At 43.7% G+C, this 22,182-nt stretch overlaps 1 protein-coding gene across 1 annotated transcript in view; it reads right to left on the bottom strand.

Moving 5' to 3' along the window:
• TFB2M (transcription factor B2, mitochondrial) overlaps positions 1–22,182 on the bottom strand; it is a 267,745-nt gene that overhangs the window by 194,466 nt on the left and 51,097 nt on the right. Inside the window, exon 3 of the mRNA XM_069608002.1 lies at positions 17,634–17,787. Within this exon, the coding sequence (XP_069464103.1) occupies positions 17,634–17,787 (154 nt within the window). The remainder of the gene's footprint in view (positions 1–17,633; positions 17,788–22,182) is intronic.

Raw genomic sequence — 22,182 nt, 5'->3', positions numbered from 1 at the left:
CCTCTCCTAGACAGATCAGACACTAAATATACTAGACCCGCGCCGCCTGCTAAGGCACTTCAGAAACTCCTACATTCCTTTGCCCTAGCGGACGCTTGGCGAGCCCTTCATATGGACACCAGACACTACTCGCATTACTCTGCACCACATGCGGTGCATACAAGAATAGACTACTTCGTGGGACATGAACTAGCTCATCTCATCACGCATGCTCAGTATAAGAGTTTTGTCAGATCACGCCCCACCCATTCCGGCAATGGCAATATCTGCCCGTAGAGCTCCGATCCAAACGTGGCAGCTCAGAAGTGAGTCACTGAAGCACCCTCTATTCCGCGATAGAATCAAGGATAGTATCACCGATTATGTCTCGCATAATAAGGGCAGTGTCCCAAGCACAGGGACTTTCTGGGAGGCATTGAAAGTAGTAATTAGAGCAAAGACAATAGCAGGATCAAGCATTAACAGGGATTTGTCCTTAGCAGAGGAAAGCTTGAGACAATTACAACAGTCTCAAGGTCAGGTACTGGACAAAAATGCAAGGGTCTTTGAACCAAGACAAAAATGCATGGAATGTTGGGAGGGACTGGGCAAACAGTTTTGCAAAATATACTGAGAGGCAACACATAGAAGGGGATAAACCTAGACGCCTGCTAGCATGGTTGTGCAAAAATGAGGATAGACAGGGCCCCCATACACTCAATATAAACTAAGCGAATTGTGCTGCACTCCGAAGGGAGTCAACGACGAGTTTCTGCAATTTTACCAAAACCTTTGTTAGACAGGACCCCGGACATCAAAGGCCCATTTAGAGGAGGGGCTGGCCAAGATAGCACTCTCAGTGCAGAGTTAGGAGGTGAGGGATAGCTTAGATGCACCTATCTCCCTGGAAGATATACAAAGCACAATAGTAACCCTGCCAGAGGGGAAGACGCCAGGATCAGACTGACTCCCCAGTGAATTCTATAAGGAATTTACCCTAGAACTGGCCCCTCATTTGCGGAGTACCGTTAATGATTCCTACAAAGCCTGGGTTCTCCCATTGCGCTTGAGGGAATCCATCATTATTCCACTTGTTAAGCCCCACAAGCCTCCTGAAGAGTGTAGCTCTTACAGGCCCTTCTCAATGCTTAACCATGATAGCAAGATACTCGCATCTATACTTGCAAATCAGATGAAAAAAGTGATACACAACCTGGTACCATCGGATCAGACTGGTTATTTACCAGGACGTAGCATCTCCTGGAACCTGAGACGATAGCATCATGTGATCGATAGCACAGCATCCTGGGGCATACCGTGCGACATAACTATGCTGGACGCTGTTAAAGAGTTTGATTCCGTAAGATGGGACTGGCTTTATGCAACTCTGCGTAGGTTTGGGTTGAAGTGGGTACAGCTAGTGTATACTAGATCGATGGGTAGGGTCAAAACGGCGACATACATCTTGGAGGAGTGGGAACTGGCAAAAGGGACAAGGCAAGGTTGCCCGCTGTCACCACTACTTTACGTTCTAGCCATGAAACCTATTGCCCAGTACCTCATGGCTGAATACATACGAGCAGGCATTGAAATTGATGGGACTACACATCAGATATCCCTGTATGCGGATGATACGCTCTTGTATATTTAAAACCCTGAAGATAACTTGGAATTGTTACTGGAAGCGATGGCGCTCTTCGCAAAATTGTCACGGATTACCATTAGTATGGATAAATCAGCTTTGTTTCCCCTGGCAGGACTGCAAGTTAGACCCAGGGGCGCTGCATGTCCTTGCTCTACAGTGGAAAGTGGCCATGTTCAAATATCTGGGAGTCAACGTGTACCACGATCCTGCAGTGCTGCACGTACAGAACACGCCGAGGGCCTTGGAGGAGTTAGAGCTCTATGAAGTTCTGGGCCAGGCTGCCCCTTTCGCTGATGGGAAGAGCAGCTCTGTTAAAGATGGTAATGTTGCCCAGGTTGTTATACTTTGTAAATATTCCATTCTACATACCTAGATCCTTCTTTAAAACTGTGGATAGCATCTGTAGGGGGTTCCTGTGGCAAAATGGGCTGAATCATATAGCGCTAGTGCAACTGAACAGACTGCATGCAGAGGGGGGCATTAGGGTCCCGCAGTTTGAACTATACTATGTGGCGGGACATGTACAGTTTGTGGTGGATTGGTTGGCAGATGACCCTAACCCCGATACACTGATGCTACTACCCATGGGGGTGCGCTACGACTTGAATTGGTGTGGATTAGGAAACCCTGGGGAGGTAGGTGGTCGCACCTAGTGTCCGTAGGGGTGGCAATGGGGCTCACAGACCAGATTTCAGTGCAGATTCCTTTGGTCTTGGTGATAGCATATTCAACAGAGGATAGGGGAGTTATACGCACCGAATGGGAAACCTGTTGGGTGCCACAATAGGGGACTTATTGCAGGATATGACCTTCGTACCAGAGTTGGCAGCGCGTATAGTAACACAAAGGCCAATATCTGTTACACAGCACATTCAAGACGGACATTACACGTAGATGGCCCACATACAGTGAACTAATGGGGAAACATGCGGTGGTAGACCTTGCAGAAAGGGGGCACACTATATCGCGGCTATATGATCTTCTGCTGGCTAATGGGCCTCCCTCTCCTCTAGCGATACGGGGTAAATGGGAGGAAGACTTGGGGGCGGAGTTTACAGATGCAAAATGGGGGCAGGTGCTGGGATATCATAAAAGGGTGTCACGGAATGCAAGGCTGCAGCTCATACAATTGTTGGTGACAAACAGAGCATAGATGGCTCCTTTGAGGATCTCACAGTTCCCAGACGTAACAGTACAGGCGTGTCCCAGGTGCAAAGCATTGGAGGCTGGGCTGTTGCAAATATTTTGGGTATGCCCAGTGGTGGCAGAGGGTGGTGCATAGATTACATACATAGAGTGGGGTTGAATCTGGATTTACTTTCCCCAGGAGCATGCTTGTTGGGCTGCTTTCCACGTCCTAAAAGGCACAAGATATGCCCATAAAATGAAAGATTCGGCGTGCATCTTGGCCAAACTTAGAATAGCTATGGCATGAAAAACCCCCAGAGGGACCGGCAGTGGAGGATTGGTGGCGGGACCTGAAGCAGTGGGCGTTGGCAGAAACTGTGGCATGGAAGAGAGCTGTGTGGGGTAGCCAAGACGGGGCCATAGCGAGCATTGCCAAATGGGAGACCTTGTTGCACACTTTGTTTGCCGTGGAAGCTAGAGAAGGAGGGGAGGTGGATCAAGTTTAATAACAGAGAGGCGTCTCACACGATAAAAGATCTTCATAGTAGACATGGTACAAGCATGGTTTGGCAAGAGGGGAGTGAAGGGAGGGCAGTGGAGGGGGGAGCTTTTGGGTAGTGTTTCGAGAAATGTTAAAGTGGTCAGATGCTGGTATTGTTTGATGATATGATGCCGTTTTTGCATCAGTTAAAACTAATAAAAAAAACTTTGGGTGCCTTATGCTCCGATAGGTCACTGGCAAAAGGCGCATGTTCGGGTGCCTATGTTCACTCATTTGATAGTGAAATGATGCTACGTAAGAAAGAGCTAAGACAGAATATCAGGGGTCTGAACAAAAACAATAATTCCCCACCGATAGTCGAACTTTAAAGACGAAATTTAAAAACTGGGTGCAAGGTCACTGGTTTTGGAGGTCGATTAATGATGCAGAAAAAATGTTGGGATGTATGTCAGGGCTCAATTCGGTTGACTTCTTGCGCCTGATCAGGTCAAAATTGATTGATCCATTTCTTCAGGTACAACCCCCATCGAAGTCAATCAGGATAGATTCTCACCCCCAAATTACAGGCCGATATCTTTACTGGATGCAAGAACTCAAAATGAGGTAAGCTGGATTCATTTCAATCTGGGTTTAAGAAAGGAGTGGGCACTGGTCTAAACAGTTTTCTGGTAAACCTATTAGATGCCCAGGTGTAGGACCAAACTCAGGCTTTATATTTGGCCTTCTTAGATGTTAGCAAGGAGTTTGACTGTGTAAATCTGGGGTTAGTATGGTCAAACCTATCCAAGCATGGGTGTCCGAGTGCACTAATAGATATCCTTGTAGCCTTACATAGGGACACAAATATTAGGGTCAAAATTGACACCAATGGGCCCTGCACTGCTTGGATCGATACAAACAGAGCATTACGCCAGAAGTGCGTCCTGGCGTCTTTCTGGTTTAATTTCTAAATAATTGACATGGGTCTTTGTTGGGAAGCCACCTGCACTAAGGTCAGACTAAGATTCAATATTTAAATTACTCTGACAATGTCATCATATTCCTCAAGACACCAATAGGATTACCATGGGCCCTTGACAAGCTAAATCTCTACTTGGAAACATTGGACCTCACTCAAGCTAAACGTTACTAAATTAAAAGGTCCTGATCTTAAACGAAGCAAAAGCTACATGGAAATCCTTCAAATGATCGGTCCAGGGGCATGTCCTGGAAGTGGCGTTAAGAGTTTAAATATCTCGGTAGCATGGTGTTGTCAAACCTTTAGGAAATTTAGATATTCCTTTTTGGCTTCAGCCTCCCAGCTGCGACTGTTGACAATAAGTTTGGTTGTTTTTCAATTTTAGCCATATTGAAATTGTATAGGCAAAACGTACGTCCAAGAATGATTTTTGGTGTTGAAAACCTGGGGGTTACTATAGACTGGTCAACACTAGAGGCACTTCTAAGGAGAAGGGTTCCTCATCTTCCCAACTCACTTCCTACGACAGCTATAAGGCACGAATTGGGATTGTTGCCCAATGGTTGAATGGAAAGTGTTGCAAATATGTGCTTTAATACTAACCCTTCTGCATGCATCAATGTACATAAAACTGGAAAAAACTTAATAAATTGATTTGCAATCCATAGTGGCTTGGTAGGAAAACTGCAAGGTAATATTTGTGGAACTCGTAAGTAATCCTAATAAAGCGAAATTTAGCTATAAACAGATGTATGGTTAAAGAATAGGAAGGTTCTGATGAATTACCAATGTTTTAATGATCACTTTGAATACAACATATAAAGTTAATACTTTTTTGAGAAAGTATCCCTCCAGGAACTTTCCAACAAAGGCCTTGAGATTGATTTAATCTCAAGGGCGATCAAGGGCTTGGAACCTAGTTTTAAAGTATGTCATTTCTGTATTAAGGTACAGGAATCTCTGAGACACTTGTGTGGAGTGCCCTACACTGGCACACCTCCGACACGAGAGGCTGGGTAGATGCATCTCTAATACTGGGTCATACTGGAAGACCATTTGTGGATTCGAATTTTAAATCTGAATGAAATAAGTTCATTAAACGCTGCTTTTGAATTTTTAGAAAAAAAACCTCATCTTTTCTAATAAAAAAATTCAGTTAACTATATAATGTGGGTGGTCTGTATTTGAAAATGTTTATATGATGATTGTGTGAAAGGTTTTAAATGTTAACAATAAATAAAACATTTAAAAATGTTTTCCCCCTTCATTTCCATTAACCATCTCAAGGGTTGGTGGTCAGATTAAATAAGGAAAGTAGTACCATACAAGTATGGCCTAAACTTAAATGACCACACAATGGAAAAACTCACTTTCTTTCTGTTGCCCATCTGGTTTCACGGTCCTTCAGTGTTCTACTGATAAAGCAAATGGGGTGTTCTCTGCCTTGCTCATCCAGTTGGCTCAAGACTACACCTATTCCTTTATTTGAAGCATCTGACTGTGCAATAAAAATATTGGGTATAATCAGGAGCTTTGAAGAGGGCCCGTTTCAGCCCTTCAAATGCCTTGGCACACTCATTCCATATGACCTTATGAAATATGGGAGAGGAGATGACATTCAGGGGAGAAGCTATGCTCCCATAGTTTTCAATGACATTTTGGTAGTACCCAGTGAGACCTAGAAAGGCTCTCACTTGGGTTTTGAGTAGTGTTGGTGACCCAGTCCTCCTGTACAGCTTGTACTTCACTAGGCAATGGCCTAATCTCACCACCTCCTACCTCATATCCAAGGTAGACCACTCAGCTTTCACCAGTATGACATTTATTTGCCTTTATGGTCAGATGGGCCTGCTCACAAGCCTGCAATACATATCCTAGGTGGTGAAGATGGTCTTCACAAGTGGGGCTGAACACTGCAATGTCAAACAAGTATGCCGTGCAGAATTCCTCTAACCCATTCAGAACCTGGTTCAACATTCTTTAGTAAAAAAGGCATAACCCTAAACTGATATAAGCCTCCTGGGGTGGAAAATGCAGTTTTTTCCTTGGCAAGCTCTGTCAGTGCTATTTGCCAATAGCCCAAGGTAAAGTCAAATGCACTGAGGTTTTTTAAAAAATGTTTATTTTTCATTTGTCTAGGATAAAAAAAATTAACCTTTACAAATTAAACATAACCACGTATACAAAAACAAGTTGATACATTAATGCATTTACATTATAAAAGTAACATTGGTGTCCTTAAACATCAAAGTTTTTTAAAATTATAAGAATTCTAAAAGGAGAACAGTAAGAGAACCAAAGAAAAAATATGAATCTTTACAGAAGATAATTTAGTAATTCATTTTCTATATGTTTGAGAAGCCATACTAGGGAATAAATCAAAGGTCTATGGTTCCCTTGATCCATTCTTGCCCAGAGTGCTTCAAGACATTCTTCAAATTCAATGGTAACGAATTTCATTAGCAAGTTGGTTCTCTTGGGTTTAAAACGCGGACAATATAAAATTAAATGTTTCTGCGTTTCAGCAGGCTCATCACAAGGATAGAAACGGCAGCTAAAATTTATTTTCTCCCCTTTCACCTTCTTCCAACTTCCCGACCTTTCTTTTGTGTGGAATTGGTTAAATATGAACCATGTGTAGTACTTTCTAGTGTAATTACAAGGAAAGGACTCTATATATTTGTGGCGAGGTATTCACTTTTTAGTGAAATTGGCATATTCAACATATGTTTTGTATTTGCGTATTTCAGCTAGAGTTTTGCACCAATCATACTCTTACTCATCTTTGCATATCAAGGTCTTAGACATACATCCTCACTTGTGAGATTCATCTCAACTAGTGTTTCTTGCATTTCTCGTTGGTATGAATTGATAATACGTTGTTCGAAAATAAATTTGTTTTTAAGTCAACATATAATGAATTAATTGGTGGACTGCATATTTTGGCATAATTGGTGGGTTGTCTCCATTTTCTACACGGAGACAAAGATATTAAGACGCAATTATACAGTTTGGTAAAGCAGGAGATAGATATATTGCAGATTTCAAAAGCTTGCCTTGGAGGCAATCCAAAAACATATTCACGTCTAATAGGCAAATATCAAGTAAGTACAGGAGGACACTTTATTTTTAGAGTGAGGAAGTCAATTAGAGGGACCAGCGAGTATTTGCAGTATTTAGCAAAAATTCTTTTTAGTTGGGAAAGTAATGGGCGCGCTTTTATATTTAATTGTTCAGCCCATGATTTAATCGAATTATGTTCCACTATATGATAACCCAGATATATGGTTTCTGTAATCAGGGGTATCGATGTATTCAATAAATGCCAATGATAGCCTTTACTGTTGTTGTTTAAGCCACATCTCTATCACAGTTTTAGTAAGAATAGGGCTAAGATTGTGCGCTTTTGCAAATTCCTCAAATAAAAATAAAGCTTGAAGCCCCGCTGGTGTTGGGTCAAAGATTATAATGTCATCTGCAAAGGCGAGCCATTGCAGACGTAACAACCCCAATTTAATCGAAAATAGATTTTTATCACTCCATGCCAAATCCAAATCCGAGATGTATAAATTAAAAATAGGTGGCTGCAAGATTACAGCCCTGCTTCAGTCCAAGAAAAGTTCTTATCGAGTCCGTAGTTCTTCCGTCAGCTGAAATCCTGATCCTTTATGATGCATCAGTGTGCAGTTTTACAAACCAGTGAATCAATTCAGATGGAATTCCCAATTTTACCATTTTAGACCAGAAGATGTTGCAGACAACACAGTCAAACGCTGCAGACATATCTATAAAGGCCATGTAGACAGGATTTGTTTTTTAGATTTCACACCGGCTATTATGAGCCATAACGGTGGCATTCAAGGCAGTACTCATCGTTTTCCTAAATCCTGTTTGAACCTTTGAATACAGACCAGGTTTACTAATATACTGTTCTAGTTCATACAGGAGCAGAATTGCAATAATGTTAGCCTCTGTGTTAATGAGTGAGATTGGTCGATAGTTTTGAGGTAAGGAAGGATCCCCTTTTTTTTAAAATAGGATTAATATTGGAGGTGACACCTTCGGTATAATCCAGTCTTATATCAAATTTTGCTTTTAGAATTGTTGACCATAAAGTCAGGTCCGATTTGTATACACAGGGAGGTAATCAGTCAGGTCCTGCAGATTTTGAGTCAGATAGTTTGCCAATTGCCCATTTTATGTCGGCAATGGACCATTGAAATCGACCCACCTTGTGATCACAGAGGCAAAATTGTTGTGTTAAAAAAATTCTTCCGGGAGTGCATATTTCTTTGATAAGTATTCACTCCTGGTCTTTTCCGAAATGCATTAGGTAAAGGGGCAACCTTTTGTTGATTAGAACTTTTTATAGTTTGTCAGATTGCCCTAGTGTCATGCTTACAAATAGCCTTAATCAAGGCACAATTGACATTGTTATGGTTCAGAATACGTACATGTTTCAACTTGTTTTTACATTTAAGCAATATCAGTTTTCGCAGTGTATGATAGTTATGGGTGTATAAATGATTATTTCTTAAATTCCTCAATTCCTTATTTTTCCCTCTTTTTAACATCTTATAAGTGGAGTCAAAGTGGTAAGCATGAATAGACATATTAGTATATTTGGTGTGAAAATGTAATATTGCATTATTTATCATTTTTGAGTACATGATTTCCATAATGGAAGTCGACCTGTGCAAATTCATATTGCTCTTCGTGGTTCGAGCAGCTACATACTACACACATTTTTTACACAGACCAGGATTCCATCTCAACGATCTGGATTCACGATGGACTTCCGGAAAGATTAGTGCATTATCGATGTCTAGCATAGAGCATTCAATTTTTAGACAGTGTTAGCTGTGAATGATCTCCGTGTATTATGGGACTGATTGTTAATGGGCCTGCTATAGAAGCAATATTATGCGATAGGCCTATGTACTCTAACATTGAACAATACGTCCCACGACTCAAGTTAATTGCAGACTTGAATCCTTGCTTTCAACCATTACAATGTCCCAGTCGTGAAAATATGATTTCAAAATCGACTCTCTTTAGCTGAGTTCAAGGTATTATTAGGGTTAGAGTGAACAAAGCACCGACAATCTGTATTGCAGTCACCAACGATGATAATTCCACAGTTGCCTATTAGGAGAAGAGATGTTTCTGAACAATTGTCTAATTCATTTAGCAGGGTGTATTATAGAATATTGACAGGGTTCCAGTATAGGCTGATTAATAGGATTGATTCATAGTTCCTATTGTTCAATGTCAACCAAACACCCAAAAGATGGGGCGAGTCCCACACAAGTTGTGATTTTGCCTTTATGTTGTTTGTAATTGCAGCAATAGCTAAGCCCCCAGAAGGACGCCCACAATTAAATCTACTTGCAGGGACGGAATCAGTAGTATAGCCAGAAAGAATTAGGGTGTCCAATTTCATAGTTTCTTGAAGCAGTAGGATGTTAGGTTGACCTAAAGTACTTAAAGTGGCGAGCCACCTAAGTAAATTGTGGAATCCACATGAATTCCATGAAGTGATCTTTAGTTCACTATTTGACAGTGGCTATGCTGGACATACTTCAGTTTTAGGGTTGAGAAATACTCTTAGCATAGGTTCTAACCAAGACAGATCTTTATTTTTCCCTGCTAAATTCAACAATTCTACAATAAAGGGGTCATGTCAGAAGTTTTTTACAATGCTGGATAATGTCCCCTTTGGGGATTACAACTGGGATAAGATATGATATGCATTCTTGGGCAGAAGTTTCATTCATAAAAGTGACTAAGGAAAGCCCTTGTTCCTTGATCCCATCACGATATAACCAAAAGAGTTTCAATATTGCTTCAGAGGGAAGGCAGCATATTATACAATAGTTATTCAATGTTGCCAATGAAACTCTTATTAAATCCTCCAACTTAAGAATCCTTCATTGCGGGATACGTGATAGTAATCCAAGGAGATGGGAGAGATTAATACGTGCTGAATCAAGGATTTTGCGCTTGCCTTCAAAACCAATTATGAACACCCCTTTATGTGCTACTTGAGCTTTAGGAGATGATATTTGGACTAGGTTTACTGAAGAGGAAGTGGAGTCCTGTAGCCTAGGAAAGCCCCATTCAGGCATCAGCGGAATAAGGTCAGCCAAAGCTGATAAAGGAAGAGGGGGTTTTACAGCAAGAACATCATTTACAGTTTCAGGGGAAATCACTCTGGCGTATAAGGCCTTTCTCAGGTTTCCTAGGAGCTCAATGTCGATGTCACACTTCTCATTTGATGTAGCTTTGAAACACTGATTAGATGCCCCAGATCTGTGCATTTGTGCGATTTGGTCATTCTTGATAGTAATTAGAGCCGGAGAGGCATTTCCCACCTGGCCCTTTGAATTGCACGGATCTAGAGCCTTTACAGCATTAGATAGAGTCTGAACTTTACTAGCTCCATTTATCATTATCAAGTTTTTGTTGGGGGAAGGCACACGAGTATTAACAATAGGTTCCCCAATTGTACACACTTCAGAATAAGATTTCGTTTTCTCTAGAGTTCATCAATTGCGCATACTTCAGAATAAGATTTTGTGATTCCCAGAGTTTGAGATAACATGTGTTAAGCACTCATGTGTGCTTCAGGCTTTTTCTCTTCAGAAAGTGGTGGTACATCCTCTATCGCTTACAGGAAAGTAGGCATTTAAGTTTTTTATTTTTAAAGGTTTGTTAGCAGATTCATGTAGCTTGTCACTGGATTCCGTACATTCATTTATCCCTTTCGGCTTTTTAATGGCTGTCGTGGGGACCGACCAAGACAGTGTGATTTTAACAGGATTGCTATTTAGCATCTTCCCAGATACTATTTGAGAAGACGGTGACATTTGATGCGTTCCAGAAAGAGGCGCTATACCAATATTCGTTGCACGGGGTAAAAGTGCTGCTCGACTTTCTTTGGAAGTTGGGCCACATCTATGGGCTCTTTCCCTAGGTTTCCACAAGGAGTTGGTAGTTTAGATACTGAGGTTGGTTTAGAGTTATTATCCCGTGCTCAATTAGAATCGTTTTGTTTGGCCTTGGTATCTATTAGCGCATCTTTACGTCTTTTAGCAGACCGTTTAAGAGCCCGCAAGTGCATCTTTTTTGAACGACGCAATAAGAAACCCATCCTCTCGTGGACATCAGGGCAGGGGTTCAGCACTTCGTCAATCTGTTCAATTGCCTTTAGAAGCACAGATGGACTGTCAGGAGATTCCAGTTGTTGAATGGGCTTGTTATTTAATTGAGAGATAGTACACTTTAATTTGTCAATAGAGAACATCAAATCTTTTAAATTCACACCAGGACTGCATGCAAAGGGAACCTCAGCAACGTTCAACTCAATTGGGCGGGAGGGTGATTTTATAGTGCCAGCGGGTGGGAACATATCTGCCGACATCGGAGTCCCTTTTTCAACATTGGACGGCCTAGGAATAGCAATCGAGGCGTTGGCGGGTTCTTGTTTTATCCTTGTCATAGATTCCCAGGCTAATATAAAACCCTTTATACAATCAATTTTGCAGGCAATTTGCAGCATGGAGCATTTTATTTCTCGTAGTTCCAAATGGGACAAATCATGGCCTTTATCCAGAAGGTCTAAAATCCCCGATTATCACTGGTAATGTCTGTGGACTCCTCCCTTCATTGATATCTGGGGAGTTCCCCATTTTGTGGGAGTTGTGAAAGGAGTAGTTTATTACTGGTTGTGTTAAGTCATATGAGTGTAGAAGTCTGGTGAGTGTAGAAATTGTTCAGATATTGGTTCCTTATTGATCGGCATCCTTAGGGGAAATGTTAAGATGAGCTATGGGTGATGCAAGATATTTTTCAGAACCCTTGTGACTAGAGGAGTGAGCATGCTTATTCAATGACGGACTTGATTGTCTAAGTCAGCTATGCTTTCCAGTTCAGTCTTCAGTGACTCATTGTAATGAGAGTCGACAGTAAGAGATTTTGAAAAAAGATTTTTCCCTCAATTCGTTTCGAATTCTCAAGTGATAAAGTCCTTTTTCTGCAAAAGGCTGAGGTCGCGCGACAGCAATGGTACCACATGCAGAACAATGCACCTGAGCTGCATGAATGGAAGATAAGAATGCATAGCATTTCGGAGATTGGAATGATGGTACTTCACCACATTGGATAAAATTGCTCCCATCAAACTCAGACCGAGCAAACCCATAGCCCACCTAAACAAATGGTTCACCCCACAACTCAAAGACCTTCGCACCTTAAAGAACAAAAGTGAAACAAATTGGAGGCTATGCCCCTCTAGTGAGAATAAAGCTAAATTAACTGCACTTTCCTCACAATACAAAAAGGAAATCTGCCAAGCAAAATGTGACTCCTACGATGAACGTATCGCTAATTCAAACTGAAGCATGAAAGAACTCTTCTGCATACTCAAAGAACTAGAGTCCCCCTATTGCTATCCCAGACGTCTGCACCAACGACAAAACCTGGTGTGCAGATATACAACAAGCCTTAGCGCATAAAATTGACACACTTCAGAATAAAATTCAACTAAAAAAGAAGGCTCTAAACTTACTGCATTCGCCTAACACTATCGTGCCCAACGAGCCACCACCGGCACATAATGCCACATTCCACTTCTCTAAAATGTCCATCCTAAAGGTAGAAAAAATGATCCTATCTTTGAAGCCTTCAAACTGCAAAGGTGATATCTGCCCTGCACAGCTAATAAAAGATGCCGCTAGAGAACTCTCCTCATTTATAACCAAACTGATAAATGCCTCATTTGCTACTGGCACTATACCTGCCAACCTCAAGCAATCCTGGGTGCTACCACTCCTCAAAAACAGACACTTGATCCCCTCATTCCTACAAACTACCGGCCAATTACCACGTTCCCATTTTTATTAAAAATATTGGATAAGGCCGCCTACACTCAAATTCAGAAGCACTTAGAACTGCACAAACTCCTGGGCAACAGACAATCTGGCTTCCGTCCACTGCACGGAACTGAGACTGCCCTAATCAACCTTAAGTCCCAAATAGACGAGTTGAGAGACAAAGGTAGGACAGTACTCCTGCTCCTACTCGACCTCTCCGCTGCTTTCATCCTGGTCAACCACAAGGTCTTATGTCGGCACCTTAACTCTGCAGCTCACTTCTCCAGAGACGCTATGAAGTGGATCGAGTCCTTCCTGAGTGAGCGGACCATGAGAGTCTTCTCCCCCTCATCTTCGGCCCAAGGATCCTGCGTCTCGCCTACCCTCTATAACATCTTCACTAAGCCACTGTTCGACGATCTGGACCAGCTGGGTATCACCTACACTAACTATGCAGACAATACTCAGATTCTCCTACCACTTTCTGGGGATTACGGTACGGACATGGGCCTAGTGAACAAAGTTTACCTTATCATCCAAGCATGGATGGCCACCCACGGTCTGTGCTTGAACGATAAGACTGAACTAATAATTTTGGGTTTGCAGGCTAACATTAAAAAATTAGGTCAAGAATATTCATCCTTCAATATTGACGGCAATACTATTAAAGTCTCCAAGGAAGTAAAAACCTTGGGATTTTACTTGGACTCCACACTATCTTTTGACAAGCAGGTCAAATCCCTTACCTCAGCGACGGCTTACACATGCAAACTTCTTAGAGCTGGTAAACCGTTCCTCTCTGACAATAGCCGTCTGATCCTGGCTAGAGCTCTTATACTCTCCAGAATCGACTATTGTAATGCCCTCTACATTGGGGCTAACAAATCTACTATTCAAAAGCTCCAAACGCTACAAAATAACGCCTTAAGAGCAGCCCTTGGCATAAACAAGAAAACCCACATTTCTGCCTTGAGACGTCAACATAAATGGCTCTCCACATCCAATAAAATACTGCTAAAAACACTTTGACACACAAAGCCTTGAACAGTGCGGCCCCTAGTTACCTTATAGACAAACTTCAGAGAAGAACTTCTCTCAGACCAACTAGAAGTGGGAACACCAATTGCCTAAATATCCCCAAATACAAACTTGCCACCGTCAGGGGTAATGGCTTCACTGTTAAGGCAGCCAAAAACTGGAATTCACTGCCCCAGGAGCCGAGGGCTGACCAACCATATCCACTCTTCAGGAAAAACTTAATAAAACACATCACTGCCTCCAATCCTTAGCCTCCCATCACCCTCTCCCTGAGGACACTATCCTGCATTGAAGACAACAGTATATCTTGCTATATGCTTTCCTTATGTAAATATTGTATCCTATATAATCTTAACTGTAACCATATAAGCTTTATATTCTTAGTGCATGTACCTCTGCTTCAGTACTATTGTTCACATTGTATATATCCTGTATTCATGCAAAAATTGTTCATCTTGCTATATGTAAATTCTGTAACCTGTGTATACGTAACTATGTAAGCCTTGCATTTCCTTGTCGTTGCGCCCTTTTACTTACGAGTTTGGTGCGCTTAACAAATGAATAAACAAACAATGAGGAAGGGAAGGTATTAAACAATGAGGAGGGGGGAGGGGAAGGCATTAACCAATGAGGAGGGGAGGGAGGGGGGGAGGGGATGGCATTAACCAATGAGGAGGGGTGAGGAGGGGAAGGCATTAACCAATGAGGAGGGGTGAGGAGGGGAAGGCATTAACCAATGAGGAGGGGGGGAGGGGAAGGCATTAACCAATGAGGAGGGGGGGAGGGGAAGGCATTAACCAATGAGGAGGGGAGGGGGGAGGGGATGGCATTAACCAATGAGGAGGGGTGGAGGGGGGGAAATGGCATTAACCAATGAGGAGGGGTGAGGAGGGGAAGGCATTAACCAATGAGGAGGGGGGGAGGGGAAGGCATTAACCAATGAGGAGGGGGGGGAGGGGAAGGCATTAACCAATGAGGAGGGGGGGGGGGGGGAAGGCATTAACCAATGAGGAGGGGGGGGGAGGGGAAGGCATTAACCAATGAGGAGGGGAGGGGGGAGGGGATGGCATTAACCAATGAGGAGGGGGGAGGGGATGGCATTATCCAATTAGGAGGGGGGAGGGGGGAGGGGATGGCATTAACCAATGAGGAGGGGAGGGGGGGGGAGGGAATGGCATTAACCAATGAGGAGGGGAGGGGGGGGAGGGGAAGGCATTAACCAATGAGGAGGGGAGGGGGGAGGGGAAGGCATTAACCAATGAGGAGGGGTGAGGAGGGGAAGGCATTAACCAATGAGGGGGGGGAGGGGAAGGCATTAACCAATGAGGGGGGGGGGAGGGGAAGGCATTAACCAATGAGGGGGGGGGGAGGGGAAGGCATTAACCAATGAGGGGGGGGGGAGGGGAGGGGAAGGCATTAACCAATGAGGGGGGGGGAGGGGAAGGCATTAACCAATGAGGGGGGGGGGAGGGGAAGGCATTAACCAATGAGGGGGGGGGAGGGGAAGGCATTAACCAATGAGGGGGGGGAGGGGAAGGCATTAACCAAATTGAAGGCATTAACCAATGAGGAGGGGGGAGGGGCGAGGCATTAACCAATGAGGAGGGGGGGAGGGCGAGGCATTAACCAATGAGGAGGGGGGAGGGCGAGGCATTAACCAATGAGGAGGGGGGAGGAGGCATTAACCAATGAGAAGGGGAGGAGGAGGCATTAACCAATGAGGAGGGGAGGAGGAGGCATTAACCAATGAGGAGGGGAGGAGGAGGCATTAACCAATGAGGAGGGGAGGAGGAGGCATTAACCAATGAGGAGGGGAGGAGGAGGCATTAACCAATGAGGAGGGGAGGAGGAGGCATTAACCAATGAGGAGGGGAGGAGGAGGCATTAACCAATGAGGAGGGGAGGGGGGGGCATTAACCAATGAGGCGGGGGGGCATTAACCAATGAGGCGGGGGGGCATTAACCAATGAGGCGGGGGGGCATTAACCAATGAGGCGGGGGGCATTAACCAATGAGGCGGGGGGGCATTAACCAATGAGGCGGGGGGCATTAACCAATGAGGCGGGGGGGCATTAACCAATGAGGCGGGGGGGCATTAACCAATGAGGGGACTTCCTCTTCCGAGATCCTGAAATATGGAATCCTGTTTGGGAAGATATGTTAGATTAAAAAGAGTGCAAGAGGGAATCAATGGGGAAGGCATGATCTGCTGGAGACAATAGAAGGAAGAGAAGGACAGAGCTTTGCTAGCAAAGGCAAAGCTCACCAGTTGGAATAGCAGGAGTTGAATGCAAAACAAAAACAGGGTAGGGGGAGGCACTATCTGGGCACTGACCTTTTATAAAGGTGCATGAAATGCTCCACTGTAAGTCACTGTTCCCCACACGTGCACCCTAGCTTTGCTTCATGAATAGGAGAGTTTGCTGTGAAAAAGGCAGATTCCCTTTTGGAGGATTCAGTCCACAAACCGATAGTTGTGGATCGGTTTTCATTCAGTGCAACACAATACCACAAAAAAAAACAACACTTTACATGTCACACCATTACAAACAGGATCATAAAGTGGCATATGGCAAAAATAATCTAGTATTTTTCTAGTTAATTGCAGAATGCACCAACAAACGTCTGGAACCTGTGGCTCTCCAGAAGTTTTGGACTAAGACTCGCATTAAACCTCACCATTGACTATTCTGGCTATGGCCAAGGGTGCTGCAGTCCAAAACATTTGGCCAGTCAGAGGTTGCAGACCGTTTTATGAAGACTACTGCAACGTATGTCCAAAGTTGAGGGTTGCTACAAGGTCACCATCTCTATTAAGCATTTCCATTGCCTATCACTTCGCTCCTACTGCCACCCTTCCTACAATTATAAAAGAGAATAATTTTACAATTTCAATGGGTACCTGCAGTTAGGCCATTGAACAGAAGCATTATTGCAGAGGCCTTTCAGGGACTTCCCGCCAGATAGGCACAGTAGTGGAGAGGTTTCATCACACATTTGGAGGACATTGAAATGTATAAAGCACAACCTTAGAGAATTGGAACTTTTAAAAATAGTAATAGAATAGCAGGTGCACTAAATTTGTCAAAAAGAAAATATAGTATAGCTCTAAGAGTAATAAAGTAAGATCAAGTTTTGTCCTGCAGTAGCACACATTCTGAAATGGTGAAAAACATGGCTGCTATTACTGTTGAGCGACTGAAGACCATGAAAATGGCAGCGATAAGCGAGACCAATGCCAAAAGAAACTAACTAATGCAACATGAGAAATGCTTTTGAAAAATGAATGCATCTTAATGTGTTAAATTCTGAGCTTCTCATTTGTAATGTTTTTCACCACCTTAAAAAGTTGTAAACCATTCACTTTATTCTCAGAGGGTTCCGCAGAGAGTAGCATTAAATGTCAGGAAATAACATGCACTTTGCGTTTATTGCCAACAACGGTGTAGCAATGGAAGGAAGACTGACGATTGCTGTAAACACTCGGACAACCCCCAAACACATCAGTACCTGCTGTCCAAGGAACTTCAGTCATGCCCAGCTTCTCGAAAAGTATATTAGAATACATTGAAGGGGGCTTCACGCATCCTTGACCCAAAGGATCCAGTTTAAAAAAATCACAATGGAGCACCTGTAGTTGTCCATCTGCTTTTCGCTCCAGCAACTACAGAAGAGAATGTGTAGTTAGACAAAATAAAAAACAAACATTTGCAATGCATAAGGATTTGACCATGCCAGTGATTCATGTCTAGCACGGTATTACCACTAGATCGTCCCACTCAAACAAGCTGTAGAACCATAGACTGCCTCAGTGTAATACAGATTATGCACACACAAAAGAAAAACTGTACGCCTAAATCAGCAAGTTCGGTTCCACGTAATGCACTTCCACAAATGTAATATTGTGCATGGATTCAAATGAATCCAATTAGAGCATATACAATAATCGGAAGGCCACGACATTTATTGAGTGACTTCACTGCAGCGCATTATGATCATCATAATCCTCTGCAGTGCTTTCACACACTCCCTTGCATCTATCTGCACCGCTGTCTTGCCTCACGGAAAAGGTACTTCAGACCCCCACAAAAAAGAATCAAGCATGCCTCCGCAGCCTCAGGAACTCACCTTATGCTTGTGGCAGGGTCCGGGAACGGGCCCTTTAGGTGGAGGCCGGGGTTGGGGGTGAAAGGTGGATAGGGACCTCTCCCAACCTGTGGAAAGTCTTAGCCAGCCCTATCCCACAGGTGGGGAGTGCGACTTGGGAGAGCCCCAGTCCCTGAAACTCCCCGACATGCCTTGAATGAAAACGTTACCACATTCTGTCACACCATGCCTCACAGGACCTTTTCTAGTCAGAATTCTCCCTTTTGTATTCCAGGACCTTAAGTACCGGAAATCCTGGCAATGAGGCATGAACAGAAGGAGCGGAAAAAGGGGCATCGGACACAACATGATCAGCACAAAGATACAGGAACATTTCAAGTGCAGCAGAAAAGCAAACTCACCCTGGCAAAGAGAACGCAAAAAAGCCATACTCTAAGCACTCTACAGAAACAAAAGACACGTGGGGACAGGGCGATGGGCTATCAAGGGTTTTTACAGCCCTGCACCTGTGTAGCCTGGCCTATGGGGAAAGAATAGTCATAGATTGGTCGATAGAGTCAGAGGATCATTAGAAACAATTAAAAGTGTGAGAAGATGGAACTAGGAAGAGAGCAATATAAAAAGGAGCGTGAATGCAAGACAAAGTGTGGGTTGCTTGGGAGAGGTCAGAAGGAGTGGAAGCAGACCAAGAGACCAGGAGGAGGAAGGACGCTGGAGGAAAACAGTGTTGAGGAGTTTGTGGGGGAGTTGGTGCCGAGTAATGGGGAGGTATAGGTTGTGAGAGATTGGCACAGTTTTGTAAGCTTGAAAGCTGTGAATGTGAGGGTGACTAAAGAGAGAGGGATGAGAGGGAGTAGGTGTTGAGACGGAAGAAAAGGGTGTGGATAGAGGTCAAGAGAAGAGGGAGGAGAGGGTTGGGCAGAGAGAAGGACAAAGGGAGAGGAGAAATTGTATTTGTATTTTATTTATTTGTAGAACGCACCAGGCCCACAGGCATCAGGGCGCGAAAACCTAAAGGCATATACATAAATTTACAATAGACATGAGCTTGGGTCACGCTATAACAGTTACAAGTTCATACAATATTGTGTAAGCTAGGATCAGAGTGTTACAGAGTCAAAATGAACAGAAGCAAGTTATCATGGCAGCAACATAAGTTAAGCAAGACATAATTTACAATAGGTTAGTAGAACCAATGAGCTAAGCAAGCAACAAGTAACTATGGGGTGCTTACTGAGATCAAGGACCAAGTCAGATGGGAGCAAAGAGCCAAGATTTCGTTTTCTGTGTGAAAGAATTAAATGAAACCTCAGATCTGATGGTAGTGGGGAAAGAGTTCCACAGCTTAGAGGCCAAGACAGGGAAGCTCGCACCCCCAGCTTTCTGAAGTTTAAATCTAGGTATGGATAGGCTGTGTGTCTGAGCAATTCTTTGAGGTCGGGTGGCGGTGTGGAGAGAAAGACGGTTAGATAGGTGGGGGGGCCTTGTTGGGCAAACATTTGTGAGTAAGGGCAAGTGTTTTCAAAGAAATGATCTGCTTGACAGGGAGCCATTGTAGACTGGTTCTGAATTCAGAGATGCGTTTGTTTCTGGGAATGTTTAATGCCGCTCTGATGGCATTGTTCTCAGTGATTTTCAATTTATTCGCCTGGCTAGTCCCCAAATAGAGGGCACACTACAGTAGTCAATTTTAGACAGGATGAGAGTTCTGGCTAAGGTGATGCTATTAGGTGTAGTCAGAAGAGGTCTGCAGGCTGCAATAGGTTTACAGGTATATGGCGATGCTGATCTGACTGCGTTAGTTTGTCATGACAGGGACAGGGTAGCGCCTAGATAGATACCTAATGTTTGCGTCCTTGGAGACCTTGATGATGTTGCCATCAATGATGAAAGACTGATAGGAGTGCTCTAATTTATTAAGACGTTGAGTGGAGCCCAAGATAAGGAGCTCCGTCTTGTCATCATTGAGGCAAAGTTCGTGTTGGGCCATCCAGGCCTGGATGACCAGATATACGTCTTCAATGCCTTAGTGTCAACTGTGTAGTCACCTGTGATAGGGATGAGTATCTGGGTGTCGTCAACATAATTTGTAAGACACCCAGATAATCAAGCACATAAAAGAGCGGTTTAGTGAACACATTATAGAGTGTAGGTGACACGCAAGAACCGTGTGGGACACCACAATGAATCAGAGCAGGATCAGTGGCTGCAGAGGGGGAGAAGACCCTCATGGATCTGTTACTAAGAAAGGAGCTGATCCACGCAGCGGCTGAGTCAGAGAAGTGGGCAGCAGAAAGATCTAGAAATAATAGCAAGGCTAATTTCCCGTTGTCTTTCAAGACTTCGATTTGTGTTTATAAATCTATCAGCCTGGGATGGAAGCCAGATTGTCTTAGACCTAGGAGATTGTTAGATTCCTAATAGTCTTGAATCTGCAGGTATGCAGCACGGTCTAGTATCATGAAAGGGATGGTGGGGATAGGTCTATAGTTAGTAGGTATGCTTGGGTCCAAGGATGTTTTTTTTTTTAAGCAGTGGGATCACCCTTGCGTCCTTAAGATTGTCTGGAACAATACCTGTTTTAAAAGAGGAGTCAAAGGCAGTGATGAACGGGGCCAAGTCATGAGCAGATTCCTTGATAATGGGAGCAGGGAAGGAATCACCTTGACAGTTAGGTTTGATTTTATTGATGAGGTCTTCCACCTCAGAGATAGCGAGAGGGGAGAAGGCAAAAGGTTTGAGGTTGGGTGGGGCCAAGGGGACAGCCATTAATGGGGTGGTGGGACGATTGTCCGACATCAGACATTTTTGTTGGTCTTTAATTTTGGATTGAAGGGATGAGATTTTGTTCAGTGTTGCCGACTGGCTGTTTGCACACCTATTACTGTCTCTTTAGTACAGGTGTCCGGAGGGGTGGTGGGAGATTCAAGTTCCTTTAGGATCTTGAAAAGTTCTTTAGTATTTGAGTCTGCTTGCATGATGCGATTGTTGAAAGACTCCTTTTTAGCATGGAAGATGGCATCTTTATAGTTAAGGGAGGCTAGGCTGAGACCATCCTTGTGAGCATCCGACGGATGACTTTTCCAGAGATTTTCCACACAGCGTTTAGCTTTGCGGAGCACTCTTAGCTGAGGTGTAAATCAAGAGTTAAGATGTGCATGTGGTTTGGGCTTCCCCCGAGTTTGATGTGAGGGATTGAATTTAGAGCTGAACGCATCGCGTGGTTGTATGTGTCCACTAGGATTGTAGGATCCAAGCAACAGTGTGTATCTGTTAAGGGAGGGGAGTAACAGAGGGAGTAGTTTCTCTCTGGTTATATCCCTTTTATTTCTAGTGGGGAGGGCTGGCGCCATTGTTGGAAGAGAGCGTGGGGCTGCTTCAAAATTAAAGGCAATAATATGGTGGTCTGACCATACGCAGGGTGCGTGAAAGAGTACGCTAATGTTGCAGTTCATGCCAGCTAGCCAATCAAGTGTACTCCCTTTAGTGTGGGTAGGTTATTGGATATGATGGGTGAAACCGAAGTCCGTTAAGGTATTAGCAAGGTCAATGGCGGTGGGGTCATTAGGGTCACTAAGTCCTAGATTGAGGTCTCCTAGGAGAATAATTTGCGGGTTGGTTTTAGATTTATCAAGAAGTAAGGTGTAAATCTCGTCGGCAAAGGAAGATGCTGGACAGGGAGGTCTGTAAATAAGGTGAAGAGTGGCAGTTTGGTTAGGCGTTAGTGGCAATTTGACCAAGAGTAATTCTGCGGACTCAAAGTTGGTATTAGGTACCGCTCTTACCGTAGGTTTCCTTGCAAAATGTGCCAGCCAGAGAGCAGGGTCATTAAGGTACTGATTGGTATAGGCAACATTGTTATTGTGCTCTTTAACAGTTAGCAAAGGGCATCCCATAGTGAGGCAGCGTGGGAGCAGTAGCCGATAGTGGGGGAGATGTGTAGTAACACTAT

This window comes from Ambystoma mexicanum, chromosome 4q, assembly GCF_040938575.1.
Source record: "Ambystoma mexicanum isolate Mex_15411 chromosome 4q, UKY_AmexF1_1, whole genome shotgun sequence".
NCBI lineage: Eukaryota > Metazoa > Chordata > Amphibia > Caudata > Ambystomatidae > Ambystoma > Ambystoma mexicanum.
Note: the sequence above shows the minus strand (reverse complement) of the source record. Positions and strands in the feature narration are given on the sequence as shown.